This window comes from Lepisosteus oculatus, chromosome 5, assembly GCF_040954835.1.
Source record: "Lepisosteus oculatus isolate fLepOcu1 chromosome 5, fLepOcu1.hap2, whole genome shotgun sequence".
Classification (NCBI taxonomy): Eukaryota; Metazoa; Chordata; class Actinopteri; order Semionotiformes; family Lepisosteidae; genus Lepisosteus; species Lepisosteus oculatus.
The window spans coordinates 6,266,856-6,281,813 of NC_090700.1; the positions used below are offsets into that span (position 1 = coordinate 6,266,856).

A 14,958-nucleotide genomic window follows, 5' to 3' on the forward strand; every position below is an offset into this window, starting at 1 on the left:
CACAGGGGATGTCATCTTTGAATGCCCTTTCAAGTCAGAAGTTGCCTTGAAGTAGTAATCTGTATCTTTTCTTTCCTAATCTGATGGAGATTCCTCTCTTATGGTATTTTTGGCCTTGCAAATTGCTTTGACAGGTAACAAGCAAATACAATTTAGCTGCATCATTCAAACCAGCCACTTGTTTCTGGGTGGAACAGCAGTCAAGTTATGACTGAGACTGTTCTTTGCTTTTATTAAAATTGGTGGAGCTCTTTCTTTTGTCTTTTAACTCTGCTTTTGTAGCTAAAAAAAGCAGCAATATTTTTCTTAGCTGCTCTAATGTTACATACAGCGGACTTCCTTCTTTTCTTCCCCCTTGATAAAAACAGCAGAAGTCTGAAACTAATTAGACGATGTAATGCTATACTCTTCTTTCCTCTTTTTTTATCTGGATCTTATTTTTCACTTTGCGAATATAGTTGTGTTTTAGTACAACCTTGTTTCCTTGCGTTAATTCCCTTTCCAAGGGATGGTTTAAAGTCCAAGACAAAATTGCTTGCTTTCCTGTCTAAACTATAGAGAATCAGGCAAATGGAGAGCATTAAAAGCCATATCTACATGTCTGTATTAAGGCTGAATAAAAATAAAGCAGAATTGAAAAATAATAAATGGTTATACTGTATAAATAATACTAAGATATATTCGTACATTGCAAGAAACAGGCACCGTCTAGTTTGTTTTTTTTGGATAATTTGTTGAAGTTATGCAAGGTTTGCAAGTAATTAAGAGTTCACAACAGTATCAGGCTTCATTGACAAGCATGTCAATCTGTGCAGACAAATCATCCGTGCGATAAATGCATGTAATCATGTTGCACGATTATGTGTTTCTGATGTGGATAAAATGTTGCAAAGCAGTTTTCCTGAGAGGATGCAAACGTTTTTTTCCACAACTATCCGTGTAAAAAAATATTTTCTTTTTTTCCCTCCCTTTGCATACCTAATTTGCTTTTTCTCACTGATCTCATTAGGTGGGCGAAAAGCCCAGAATTCACATGACACCAGTACGTGATTGTGGTATGCTTGAATCTCCTCTGCAAAGCTCTTTTTTCCTGAAGGAGAGACTATAAATTAGTTGATGTAAACAGTGCAAGGGTATTTTCTTCCCTGTGAATAACAGAGCAGGATGATGTACTGTGTGTTTTAGAATACTTTCCAAAATTAACATTCTAGCACTGAAAGTATTTCGTGAATGTTATACTTACGGTATAAGAAATGTTGTCTTTTAAAAAAATAATCAGTTTAATTAATTATTTATAGAATGCATATATACTGTAAGTAAGCAAAGGTGTCTTGTGGTGTTGATTAGAATACCATCATAATCCTTCATACAAAATATTCTGAAACTTATATAATAATAATAGCTTTAATAGCGTTATAATACTGTAGCTTTAAGTGAAATGTTGAATTAAAGTAAAGCAAGAGATTCTGCTAAGGCTGGTGGCACTAACTATAATTATAAAAATTTATTATCTATTTTCATAATTAACACTGTTTATCTTAAGCCATAATTTAGATGTACTGAGAAGCATTGAAATGTGAAAAAAAGGTGGAACCAACTGAATCCGTTGCTTTTTTAAATGCCTCTCATTATATGACTGATTTTGATCATGGGACCATTTCTCTGTTCAGATCTGTATATTTCACTTTATATGTCAGTGTTTGTGTGCCAGCCTTTGTGGACAGTTTTACACATTAAGGCATCATAAACTTATCAGTTGCTCAGGTCTTTAAGGAGTCAGGAAAGTGAGAAATATTTTCAATGTCATCTATGAGAAACCGCAGCACCCTCACACATGTACAGTCTACTTTATTGATGGAATAATTAAGACATTGAGCGGCGTTCAAAGGTATCGTAACAATTCAGATAAAGTATTTTGGGAATCCAGGCACTGGCTGTCTTTTCGTAGCGATGAAGAAAGTCTTTTGAAATTATATTTGTATTTATATGATCTCTTGTCCAAAATATGAAGCTGTTTGTGGGGAAAAAAATGGCCGTATCGAAGTAGATGAGCAAAGTTCAGAGACGGATGGCAGAATACTATACAGTTGCTTCTGTTTAGAGCTCGGCTTTTCCAATATAGCTGTACCGGTTATACTCTTTACTTTTCCGACGACTCCACAGGGCATCCCAGATACGAACAGGCCTTGTAGGAAGCGATAAATCTTGCTTAATTCGTTGTTTGTCAATTCATCACGTTTTTTTTTTTTTGGGCCTTTTGAGCAAAAATAAACAAGAAGGGAGGAAATGAACTTAAAAGCAGTATGTGACTAGTTTCTTTGATATTGCGAGATGGTGAGTATTCTGTGGCTCCTCGGGGTTGAGCAGTGTTAAAATTGTTTAGAGAATGCTGGCGGACCTCTTCCTGGAATAGGTTTTTCTCATGTCTGAGGGATGAGTCCTTGTAACTCCCTGCAGTGCAACTTGAAAACGCATCTTTGAGCAGCTGAGTTCTACGTGAGCTGCAGCCAGTCACTATTCAGTGTCCTTGAGACAAAAACACAGCTTAGGCTAAGTCCGGTAGGTCCTGTTTGGCTGTATTTTAGTTTTATGTGTTAAAGTAGAGGTGGTAGGGTTGTGTAGCTCTACGGAGAATGGAGAACGCTGACTAAGCTCACAGCCATCACGAACAATGCCTCTCATCCGCTATATGGGACTGTTATTAGGCAGCGGAGCACTTTTAGCAACTGACTGCTCCAGCTACGGTGCTCAAGGGAACGTTTCCGCAGGTCTTTCCTCCCGGCGGCTGTCAGGGTGTATAACACTGCCCTAGGCTAGGACTGTTAGCCCTTCATCTGCTCGTCTATGGACAGCATGTTTACTCCATTGTACTTTTTGGACACTCAATCCGTATAAACCTATGCGCATTTTGCACATATTTTATTGTTTTGCAGTGCCTATGAGCATATTTTGCACACACCTAACTCTGTATATTTATTTTATATTGCTGTACTTATTTTAATTTTTCGTCTATTCTGATGTCTGTTTTTGCTTCTCTTGGGCTGGGCTGCTGTAACACCTCAATTTCCCTTGGGGATCAATAAAGTCTATCTAACTAGCTATCTAACTATCTAACTAGCTCTGCTGCCTTACTGCTCTAACTCCAGAGTGGGGTGCTTTCTGTGTGGAGTTTGCGTGCGCTCCCACGTGCTGAGTGGGTGAATTAGTGTCTCTAAATTATCCGTGTGTCTCTTCCCTGCAACACCTTATTCTCATCTGAGGTGTATTCTCACCTCTCGTCCTGTGCTTGCTTCCACGACAGGCTCCTGGTGGCTGAAACAGTTTCCAATGTTAAATACGTAGGTCAGATTTATGGATAGGTGCAATACAAATAAAAGAATGCTGTATAAGCTTGTTTTTCTGTACTTATTTTTTGAATTTTTCAAAAATGCATGATTTTGTGTAGCCAGGCATCTGTTTTCTAAGATCTTTACCTTTGATCATTTGTTGTTTTTTTTTTGCTCTGTAGTTTGAATATACAGTACATATACTCATTCGGTTACTAAAGTAAACAAACAGTAGCTGTGTTTTTAATTTTTAATTAAATTTATTAATGTTGCCAAAATGAAAAACCAGTAAATAAATCAATGCAATGTCCCCGAATTAACAAAATAACACAATAGCTACAGTTTTGATTAACTCATTTGTTTTTTCTTTCATTAGAAGAAGCATTCTCGAACAAACACCAGAGTTTGGAAGTGGAGAAGGAGTCGTTAACAGAGCAACAGAAAGAATATACTGGCAAAAGGTAGATCTAAACTTGGAATTGTGTAATCATGACTATTAAATGTAATTGCTATTTGTGAAAAATAAACATGTTTAATGGGAGGTCCTAAAATATTATTATATTTGACATATCTAATATATGGTGTATATTATGTTCTGTGTCTGAAGCAAAAAAGGTCATGTCCAACCTATTGTAAATTAAAGGGCATGCTAACAGGTATAGTATAGCATATACAGTATTTAGGTTTTTACATTATGCACTTCCATTGCAAATTACTATTCCACTTTTCCATAGCGTAGCGAGGATTAATCAGTTTTTAAACTTAGTAAGACATTTTCTAATTGCATCTGCAGTATATTGTACATCTGTTAAAAGTTGATATTCAAAAAATATTTTTCTATAGGTTGTTGCATTACAAAATACGGAATTATGCTATAATTATCCCAAATTATGTAACTCAGATACGGCCAGCCAAAGCCTTTTCTTTCAGTTTTTGTGTTTTTAGATGCAGTGCATGTAATTATTTACATTTCGGTGGCCTATTATATTCCACCAGCTAGTCACTGAAAGATTTGTCTCACAAAAATGGGTTATATGTTGAGTTGCAAAACAGACCATGGGTGTTTTGCATTATAAATGAACCACAGGTAATATGATGCCTGAGATTTAAATAAATATTTCCAGTAAGAAGAGTAATTCAAACAATCATTGCAGCCAATGAAATTCCACCGACAAAGTTCTGTAAAGCAAATGACTGAGAGAGGAGTCACATGAACCACAGGCATTGGAGGATTCTGGGACACATCTGAAACTCATAGCATGAGCATAATCACATCAGCACTTTCATTTGCCATTGGAAAAAAACAGCAATTTCCATACTTTTTATTTTTAAATAGATTTTTTTATCTATTTAAAATAATTGCTTTTCTTGTGCAGATGCTTAAAGTATTTGCTTTCATGTTCTTTCTTTTACTTTTCATCCGTATTAAATAAAAAAAGGTGGAATGGTTAACATGGAATGACAGAAAGCAAACTATCCAAGGCATTTTCTCACATTTAAGTTAGGTCCTTGTTCCAAAATGTTGTTTTTTTTTCTCTTCATGCAGTACAGAATAATTGCTGTCCATTGTTTTGGGGTGAAGCAGACTGCTTTTGGAGCCTGCAACAATTTGGATGTTGTTCTAAGATTCAGAGGAAATCATTAACAGCACTTTAAAGCCAGAGGCACATTTATCTAATATGTTTAAATACCTCTTCTCTCCTCATGTGGCCCCATAGAATTATCTTGTCATGATGCAGGAAATGTGCTGACTGTAAGACCATCCACTGTCTGTGTTCTTTTTGGAATCTAGAGAGCTGTTCCTAAAGACCAACGCACATCTCACCCTGCGCTGTCGACAGCTCCTGTCAGAACTCTCCTACATATATCCCATAGATGTGGTGAGTAGGGTGAATTTGACTTTTCTTAAGATGCCTCCTGTATGGAAAAATGTAATAAGCAAGATTAAATAACTTAAGTTTTGTATGCTACAGATCAGGGGTCACTGACCCTGGTCCTTGCCCTAATCTATTTATTCTTGTTAGTCACCTGTTTAAAGATTAGGAAAACCTGTTTAAGCACACGATCAATTAATGTTTCAGTGAATGGAGCACTGATACTTGATGGCTGAAGTGTAGTCTTGTTCCACGTGATCTCTTAATTACTTAATTAAACACACACAACCTGTTTAATTGATTAGTTAAATTGTTTCCGGCCTTTAGAAATCGATGATCTAAAGACAGCCTATAACACCTCTGGACTGGAGCTCTCCAGGAGCAGATTTTGAGATCCTTGCTCTACACTGTGCACTGTAAACAGTTTGGATCTTGTATAGGAGAGAACCTGTCTATCCATTTCCAGTCTGCTTTCCCTGGTGATGGTGATTAGAGAGGGTATGTAGGGATACTCAGAATAGACACATTCTCTTCTTTCTGCGCATGAGTAGAATGAAAAAATTGTGAGCAGCGAGTTGATGAAGTTAATGAATTTTGAGCACTTTGTCACTAACACATTACGAGCATATGTTATTTTTTTTTCCAAATTGAAAGTGCCATTTGCGCTAACACACATTATACAATTCACAGAACAATCAAACGGATTATGTAATCTGTGGAGTGAAGCTGCCGAATTCAGAGGATTTTCAAGGTAAGCGCGGTTTAGACCGCTGAGTTAACCACTTAATTAATAGCATCTGGTTCTGCAGACCTGACAGTGCAGCCCGCAGGACAACATCAGACCTTAACTGCCTGTTTCCAGCAGACCCTGCCAGTCAGCCTTAGCAGGACTCAAAAGAACTACTGAACATTAAACCTTCACGCTTTTTTAAAAAACTTTATCTGCAGTTTCACTTGCAAGTCAAGGCAGGTTTGTGCCCGGTAAGATGGGATACAGAAGATTGATTATTGAATTATTGTCAATACCCAGGAAGCGCCACTGGATTAACCTTGTGATCAGGAACCAAAGGGCAGCTGAGAATCGTGCACTACATCCAAACATTTTAGTGCTGAATTGATGGATTTTGCTCTTTTGTTTTATGCATATTGTTTAATACCTTTCGACACATTCAAAAATGCAGAGCATAGTTTTTATGGTTGCTTTTCTGGGGGTGCAAGGTATTTGTGTTTTTAAATGTTGTATTCTTTTTTTTCAGAAGAATGAGCACTATTGACAAATTTAGCATCCAGATAAAGTCAACTGATAATATATATTTCATTAAGTTGTGGGTGTTGGACACATTTCACCAGTCTAACCCATTTCATTCTCACCATGCTTTATTCATTCCGAGACATCATTTTGCGTCGTCATTGTTTTCATTTAAATGAAATCCAGTTCCCCATTACCCCCCTGCCGGTTGTCATAGGTTTGGAAAAAGTCTAACGTTTGCCTTCTCGGGTTCTGCAAACAGAAGCTGTAGAAATCGCAGTCAACTGCAGAGCGCCCACTGACACACCACTTTAAACACAATAAATTATGGATTCAAGCCGCTCCACGTTTTTGTTTTAATTTTTGAAGCATGAAAAAACGAGTGGCCCAAGTGTCCACCCTCTTTATTTAACAGTGTGATTCCTGTATCGGAACCAGAAGGAGCGTGCATTTGAGTGTAGTCCTGTTGAATAAGGACATGGTACGCTCCTATATTTGGTTGCATAGTGCTCTCCTCTGATACTGATATTGCCAATCCTGTAAACGCCAGTGTGGTGCGTAAGGGGGGGCTCATCTGAAACACTAGCGGATGAGGCAGCTGCAGGGTGGGTATATTAAATGGTCTGGAAATAACAGAGTCATTATGCAGGAAAGCATCCCCGATCTCCAGCGCCTCCCCTCCCGGGTAGCTCTTAACCCCCTCCTTAATGAAAGCTGGCTAATGGCTTCAGAAATCCTCTGAATGATTCAGGAATTTAGAAATTGCTTCCTGCCCGTTTCAAGGGGTGAGCCTGTAATTTCTACCCGGCTGCTTGGGAGGACAGGCGGGGTGAAGGCAGGGAAGGCCAGCTTGGCGCTCGGGATCGGGCAGATGGGAAAACCTCTCAGGGACCTCTTCCGATCTATATATATATAAAAAAAAAACCCCAGGTTAAAACAACAGGTTTAAAACCTACATTTTACGGGCGGTAATAGACATGCCACTTGCTTGAACTCGATCCGCATGCAATAGCAGTAATGCTTCCCGAGAGAGGGCTCGGAGAAGGCCGGGAGAGGGGGAGAGGTCAAGTTCAGTACGGCGAGCTCTCTCCAACGGTCACTGTGTGAAATTGCCAGGATAATCGGGCCGGTCCCCTGCAAAGGGCTGATTTTACATAAGCATCTGTCCCACAGTACCATAGAAGTCCTTTTGTTCTTTTCTGTAGCATCTGTATATGTGGACGTAAACTGAGTACATGCAAGTAAATACATCTGCACACAAAGATATATATATATATGTGGATATATAGATATATGTGTTTGTGCATTTGTATTTTTTATCTATGTGCTTCCTATGGGATGAATTATTAGTTTACATTTGGAAAGTGTTATTCATCTCATTTCCTGCATGTCACACTCGTGTGTCTTGTGGAAAATCAGATTTCACTTGCCGGAGCAGACAAGCGTGACTTCAAAGAGCCGAGCAGTAATGAGAGCCAGGTTTGTCTGCGGGGCTGAGCCTCCGTTACCTAGCCCTGCCAAGCCCCCCGTCCCGTGCGCTTGTCGTTTATTCTAGTTGCCGCCCGGGCTCTGGGACTGGGGGGGGGGGAGGCGAGGTGTGGCGGTGCGGCCCGAGAGCCCTGACACGAGAACTCGGCGTTTTGTGTTGCAGCCGCCGGGGCCTATTCCTACAAGGATGCCTGTGGCTGTTGGGGGCACAAAACCGTATTTGCGCTAAGATGTAGTGAGTAACGTCAGCATGCGTTGTGCCTGGAGTGTGAGGGGGGTCGGCAGAGCCCGCTCCGAGCAGGGGCCGGCTCCCGTTTGCGAGAGAGACGCGCCCCGCGGCCCGGCCGTCCGCCCTTCCCTCATCGCGGAGGAAGCGGGTGTCACTGTGCTCTCCAGCTCAGTCCGGCCGCCGCGGAGAGAGCCGGGCAGGCTGCTTGCATGTAACGGGTTCCAGATCGCGTTCAAATGAAACGAATGGCTAAGGTTTGGATTGGGTGCAGATGGGATGTGGCCACTGGAAAGGTGTCAAATGCAATTCAAATAAGATAAGGATATAGCCGCTCCTTGAAAAACTGAATATGCGGGAATGTAGTGGGCTTGTTTAAAAAGCCTGGAGATGTGTTCATTTCCTTTCAGGAAAGGGCTTATATACAGTCTGTTAAGTAATTTTATTTTCTGCGTTTCACAATACTAACAAACTGAATGGCAAGTGCAGTCATTTGTACGACCCATTCTTTGGAGGCTGACTGTTGTCTCTCCGATGACATTGTACGCAATCACCTCACGCAGGGCGTGAACACAAGAGTGTCGGCGACACTGAGTAAATGGAAGAGGTGATGAACCGCGCTGTGACCTCGGAGAAGGCAAACTGTTTCTGATTTCTTTCAAAGTCAATATTTGGTTTTAGTTTCTGATCACTGAGCATCGTCATGATGTTTTTTTTTCCATCAGCAGAACATGTCACATCATGTTCATTCATCTGTTTCTGTGTGCCACACCAGCAACTGGAGTTATTAAGGTGCTGTCTCAAACTTTTTTGGAATCTCAGTGGGATTGTTGACATTGTTGTTTGATGAAACGAGCATGCAGATAAATAGTTCTGTATGGTATGTGATGTTTATTTTCCTTGTGCCAGAAAACCCTTGTGCATTGTTTTTAAAGCTGCAATTTAATGCTATTTTAAAATGTACAAGCATATTTTCACAGGAACTCAAGATTATTTTTTTTAGAAAGGTGGCCTCCTTGTTCTTCCTATTGAGGTTATTTTTAAAAAGGAAATCAAACTAACAAACATTTTATAGTATCTTCTATAAGGGTTTGCCATATCTACCAGATTTGCCAGATTCGAAACTATTAATGCTGAAAGTTCAGACATCTTTCATCAAGCTGAAGTACAGCCTCACTGGACATGTTCCTGCAGTGCGTTTAACATGAAACAAGTGTTCAGTACTAATAAAACTCACACATGCCAGTTGTTGTTTTTTTATCTCTTCATGTGCAACAACATTTTTGGAATTAAATTGAACTTTCAGCAATGTGGCCTTTTTCAAAAGTGAAGTATTGATATATGCTTTTAATTAGTCATTTTATTTCTCTCTCTGTTATGGGCTGTGAATTCTTGTTCCTAATGAACCAATGGAAAGGATCATTTGGATCCATGTTTATTAAGGCATGATACTGTATAATGCATTTTAGTGGAGAACAGTGCTCTCTAAGACTTTACATGTTATTAAGGCAAAGAAATAACTGTATAGTCCTGTAAATTAAAAAAACAAAAATAAATGTATTTTCCTACAAAAGTACAGTATATATTCATGTGCTAAATATTTTAACCATATCTTTCATTTTTCAAGTCAGAATGGATCATTAAAAAAATCTTTTATTACTCTTGTTAAACAGCTTTATATTGGTATATTGTATATTGAACAGGTAGTACGACTTCTAGTGAGTCATTCATTTAAAAAATGAGAGTAAGGATGCTGCTTTCCATTTTATTTTATCCACTAGTAATTTTTTCAGCTGCCCTATAATCAGCGAGTTTCCTCTTGAGTTGAATCGGTTAATTAAAATGAATATCAGCCTCAAGCAGTAGCCTTCTTTTCAGTGAAACAGGGGAGTCAGAAATACAAAACCAAATGCGTGACTAAAATGTTTCTGCCAGAAGTAATGCATTTATTTTCATCGGAAAGAGACCAGTGTGTGAAAACTGAAAACACTAACCTTTAAGAGTTTTGCACGCTCTTAAAAGCTTGTTCTTTGGTACTTGGAAGCCTTCAGGAAAAAAAAAACATTTGGTTGAACTTTTTAACAATTGAGCCTGGCATTAACAAAATGATTACTTTTATTTAACCTTGAGACGCAGTTTTTCATGGTTTGAAAAGAAAAGCCCGGACTCCTGAAAGGATGTCTGTTTTTGTGAAGTTGGAAGCATTAACAGCAAATTCTCCTCTTGTTGGTTTTGTTTTCCTGGCGCAGCAAAGGATGATGGGAGTGTGGCGGTTGCCCTGGGTTACACAGCACACCTGGTTCTGATGATCTCCTGCTTCCTGCAGATCCCTCTCAGGTATCCCGTAATCCACAAAGGTTCCCGCTCCTCCATCAAGGACACCATTACCGACAAGCTGAGCGAGAAGGAGAGAGAGTAAGAGCCTTGTCATGCCTTCCATTATTCATTAATGTTTTTTATTAATTTCTCTGAGCCAATACAGCAAAGCTGCCCTGTTCTGTCCACACTGTTAAGAGTGCGTAGTGTGAAAATCGAGGCCTGGACAGTTGCCTTCAGGCCTGCAGTTACAGGCCCTGCTCTCGGTGTGGGAGGTCTGAGCAGTTAATATTTCTCTCATCACCTTGCTCATCTTTCCTCTGCCTTGCCCTTTATCTTCCCATCTGTAAATTAATTCTTTATCCTTGATACTTCTGTCAGTGTGCATTATATATATTTGGCACACTCTCTAGACATTTCTTTACACCAGCTGCTATGAGGAGAGACCATAAAAAAGAATTATAGATTTGATTGTTGACTAACTGTCCTTAGTGAGTAATGCGTCTATGAAGCTTCTCTTTTTTCCATCCTGGACTACTTGTAATGTTGTCATTCTAAACTTCTGAAATATTGAAGATGTTTTGTTTTTCTCTTCTCGGGTGTTGGGCGGGGAGGTGCAATCCACGTTTTTTTGTGCTCGCAGTTGTGAGCCACGGTTATCTGCTCATTTGGAATGGGTTATTTCACCTTCATGTTGTTCTTTATAGGGGACCAGAGTAATGCCTAGGTGTTAGAATTTATGTTCACGATAACTTTTATATGTCATTCTTTAGCATTTTCAGCGTCCCTTTTTTTCTTGAAGTCCCGATATTACTGTAAAGGTCTAAAGATGTGGTACACATCCCAGGATTCCTTTAAGGCCTTCCAATCCCTGTCCTTACTGGTGCGGGTTAGGAGTGTACTCTCCAGGGCACGTCAGTCTTCTCCCATGGCTCCGATTCCGCCGAACTGTAATATGGAACTATATCTCAGGGGGGGGTAGCATGAGACTGTGCCACTCGTTTCAGTTGTGAAAACAGTTACACTGGGGGAGGCACTGAAGGGTCTTAGGAGCGACCTTGCAGTGCCTCCTAGTTTCTTCTTCATTCAGGTCTGCAGGGCGCTGACACTTAACGAAAACACACGTCAGCGGGGGAAAAAACGAGCTCGCTGTTGCGTGGGGTCTCGTTCACAAAATGTTCAAATGGGATGAGAGGGCGTGGAAGCCGGGACTGAAAGGGGACCAGGATGGAAAGCTGCATTCGCAATTGGCACAATAAAAGTCCTGGGAAGTCTTGTACGCGTGGGGGGCCCGCACATGTCTGAAAGCTTTGTGGAAATGCTCACGTGCTGCATCTGCTGAATGCGTGTTCCAGTCTGCAGGCGACGTGGGAAGGCAGTAGTAATTAGGGTTACGATATGCCCGCAGCACTCGCGGGCCCCCGGCGGTGAAAAGCAGGTGCAGGGACACGCAGCGCAGGAGGTTTGTCCGATCAGGGGGGGCAGTGCTGGCACACAGGGAGAGGTGCTGTTGCTCAGGGAAGGACCTGAGCCCAATGGACAGAGATACCCCAAATTTTATTTTAAGTGTGTCATTTTTATTCTGCAAAATAACAGTGGTTAAAAAGCAATCGGCCCACATGTTCTGCATTGCTGTCTGTCCTTTGTTATCCGTGTTGCCTATCTATGGCATCAAAACACTTAGATGCCCATCATCTTGAGACACACGTTCGGAATAAGGACATCATTGTTTAGGAACTTAATATAAACGTACTTTATGCTATGATATGCTTATGATTTCTAGGGCACACATATACATTACAGACTTTCACCTTTGTGAACGCAAACTGGTGCTTATACTCCTTATCTCTTTTGTAGACTTTAACTAAATTTATGTGAATGAGGCCTGTGATCTCCAGCAAGCTCCATTGCTATGCCGAAAGGCCGGCTTTTAAAGTCAGCGGAGAAAAAGAAAATGATTTTGGCTGGGCAGCCGTAAGTTGTTTAGGGACATATTGTGAAATTAATAATGATTCAAATATCCAGTTTCTTTGGTAAGATCAGAAACCTTACAGGAGGACAGACGGTTGGCTAGTTCTTGCATAGAGGATACGAGTCCGACCCCTCCCAGTCTCCACAGATCATAAATGTATTTATCAGGAGCCAGAAGGCGAGATGTTCCTGCTGCTGCTCGGGTGCATTTTTAAGTTGAGATTTATTTCAGATTCCTTCGGACACCATATGTGCTCTCAGATCTCTTTGCAGCAGCTTAACATTTCTGAATGATTACCTGTGCTCTCCCAGCGTGCATGTAAGCACTGTATCAGCTGTCCAGAGGGACCTGTACAGATTCTTCACTCGGCCTTGGTGTCATTTTCTCTTGGGTGGAGAATAGTCCTTCATCTCTCTTTGAAATCCAAGCTAGGGGCTTTGCTCTTCTCTTCTGAATTCCCAGTGTGGTTTTGCTGGGAGTTTTCGCTAATAAAAAGCTTAATAGCCAGTGTGTTTGCCTCGTCCCTCAAATGCGGCAGCTGGAATCGTAATAGACAGTGAGACTTTTCTGTGCTAAACTGAGATTTGTGGTAGCTTCTTGTTTTAGATTTAGGCATCTTGTGTTTTCACTTGTGGTGCAGTGGTAGGTGCAGGCAGTGTAATGCACAATTATGTTTGCTGCTATTTTTTATTGCGTTTTAAACTAGTTTCCTATTGTTGTTCAAAGCTGGAACAGGTGAGTGTTACAGCCTATAGATAAGACCCGAGTTCAGACTATTATCATTGAATGTTTATGTTTTTTTCTAAAGTTGCAGTAAGGCTTTTTGTAAACAAATTAATCCTTTTGTTCGGTTTTAACACCCCCATACTTCTCTCAAAGCCAAACCTATACATATTTACCTTAAAGAATGATAGATTTGAATGGAATTCGTGTGTAGATGAGATTGTAACCATAGATGCAGAGGAAGTGTATATTTGGTTTTCACCTCAGAATACAAAGACAAAAAATCAGATAGTTTTTAAAGGGTGACTTAATTATTTAACTTTACTGTTTTATTATATTTCATATTTATGTGTTGCACTGTTGCTGAGCAAAAAAAAATAGAGACTCTATAAACAGTAATAATCTGGAGGAAACTTATTATATACAGTAGCACCCTTGGTATCCAATATCTTGTGAATTCAAGCACAGGTTTCAAACTTTATTCTATCTGAATACTGAATGCTTCTCTGACAAACACCATTTCCTTCCTAAGTGATTTTTCTGCTAAGGAGTAGTGGTGATTCAAGCAAGGATACAGCTTAATTATGGTTGGAATGATTATGATTAAAATAATTTGTTTGTACAATCAGTGTTCTCCCTGTATCTGATCAGCAATAGGGTTCTATTACATTGGTGAGATACTGTAGGTGTATGAATAAGTCAGTCAGTGTAGTGTTACAACCAGCACAGTGGAGGAATGATTAGGACTCTAGACTTGTAATTGTAAAAAATTGTAGGTTAATGTCTCAGGTGAGGTACTTCTTTGACTCAGATTGCTTTACTGAAATGCCCAGCTTTTTAAGATGGCGTAGAAGTAACACTATGGATAAATGTGTCAGCCAAGTAAAGTAATTATGGTAATGAAACATTGGAATAAAAGGAACTGTAGTGAAGGATAGGAATTTAACGCTTTGACATTATTCTTTAGATTGAGCCACAGATCATTTTGTTTTAAACATACCGTTAAATGGGTTTCGCACAATTTCATTCCCATAAATAATACCTGCTGCTGTGAAACGAGTGGTTTCCTACAGTAAAAAATCCACCCAAGCTGGGGAATTCAGGATGAGATGATGATGATGATGATAATGATGACGATTTCTTTGTGAAAGAAAGAAAATGGCCGCATGCTTTGGCCAGGAGCTGCACCTCGGTCAGCTCTTTGGTAGCTATGCTAATCGCTATCCCACCAGAGGTAGCTGACATAATGATGCATGGTTCCTTTACTTCACCAGGTAAATCAATTGAGAGTAAATCCTCATGTGCAGTCGTGACCTGCAGCCCCCTTTCTTCCAGCGGTGCAAAAACTGGAGCAATTTGAGTGAGGCACCTTGCTCCAGGGTAGAAGAGCCGGCTCTGGGATTTGAACCCAGGACCCTCCAGGCTGTAGCCCGAACCAGTGCGCCACTCTGCTGCCTGGCGAGGAGAAGAGCTGGAGGGGTTAGTTACAGTACGCAGGCTGCAAGAGGCCTGTGTTCCCCCCGGAATCACTGACTGTGGCTGCAGTTGGTGATAGAAACTCATCTAACAGAAGTTCATCACCTCTCCCTGCCTCAGTTACACTACACCCAGAGGTTTACATTGGGGGTGGACTACACAGCTGGCTTGTATTAAATCCGCTTTGTCTGTGAAAAGAGTGTTTGTTGTCAGTATATTTTTCATCATTTGAAATGTTTGCAGGAAGGATTGCTTTTCTAACTGTATTTAAATAAATTTATTATTCTTGCTCGTAAAAGCCCGCGTTC

The 14,958-nt window shown here is 40.2% G+C and overlaps 1 protein-coding gene across 4 annotated transcripts in view; it reads left to right on the forward strand.

Moving 5' to 3' along the window:
• The window catches only part of uvrag (UV radiation resistance associated gene), an 89,700-nt gene that overhangs the window by 31,561 nt on the left and 43,181 nt on the right, over nucleotides 1-14,958 (forward strand). For all 4 annotated transcript variants that reach the window (XM_069189982.1, XM_015341278.2, XM_069189980.1 and 1 more), the window contains exons 9-12: nucleotides 3,703-3,787; nucleotides 5,119-5,206; nucleotides 5,891-5,951; nucleotides 10,413-10,578. In XM_069189982.1, the coding sequence (XP_069046083.1) occupies nucleotides 3,703-3,787; nucleotides 5,119-5,206; nucleotides 5,891-5,951; nucleotides 10,413-10,578 (400 nt within the window). The remainder of the gene's footprint in view (nucleotides 1-3,702; nucleotides 3,788-5,118; nucleotides 5,207-5,890; nucleotides 5,952-10,412; nucleotides 10,579-14,958) is intronic.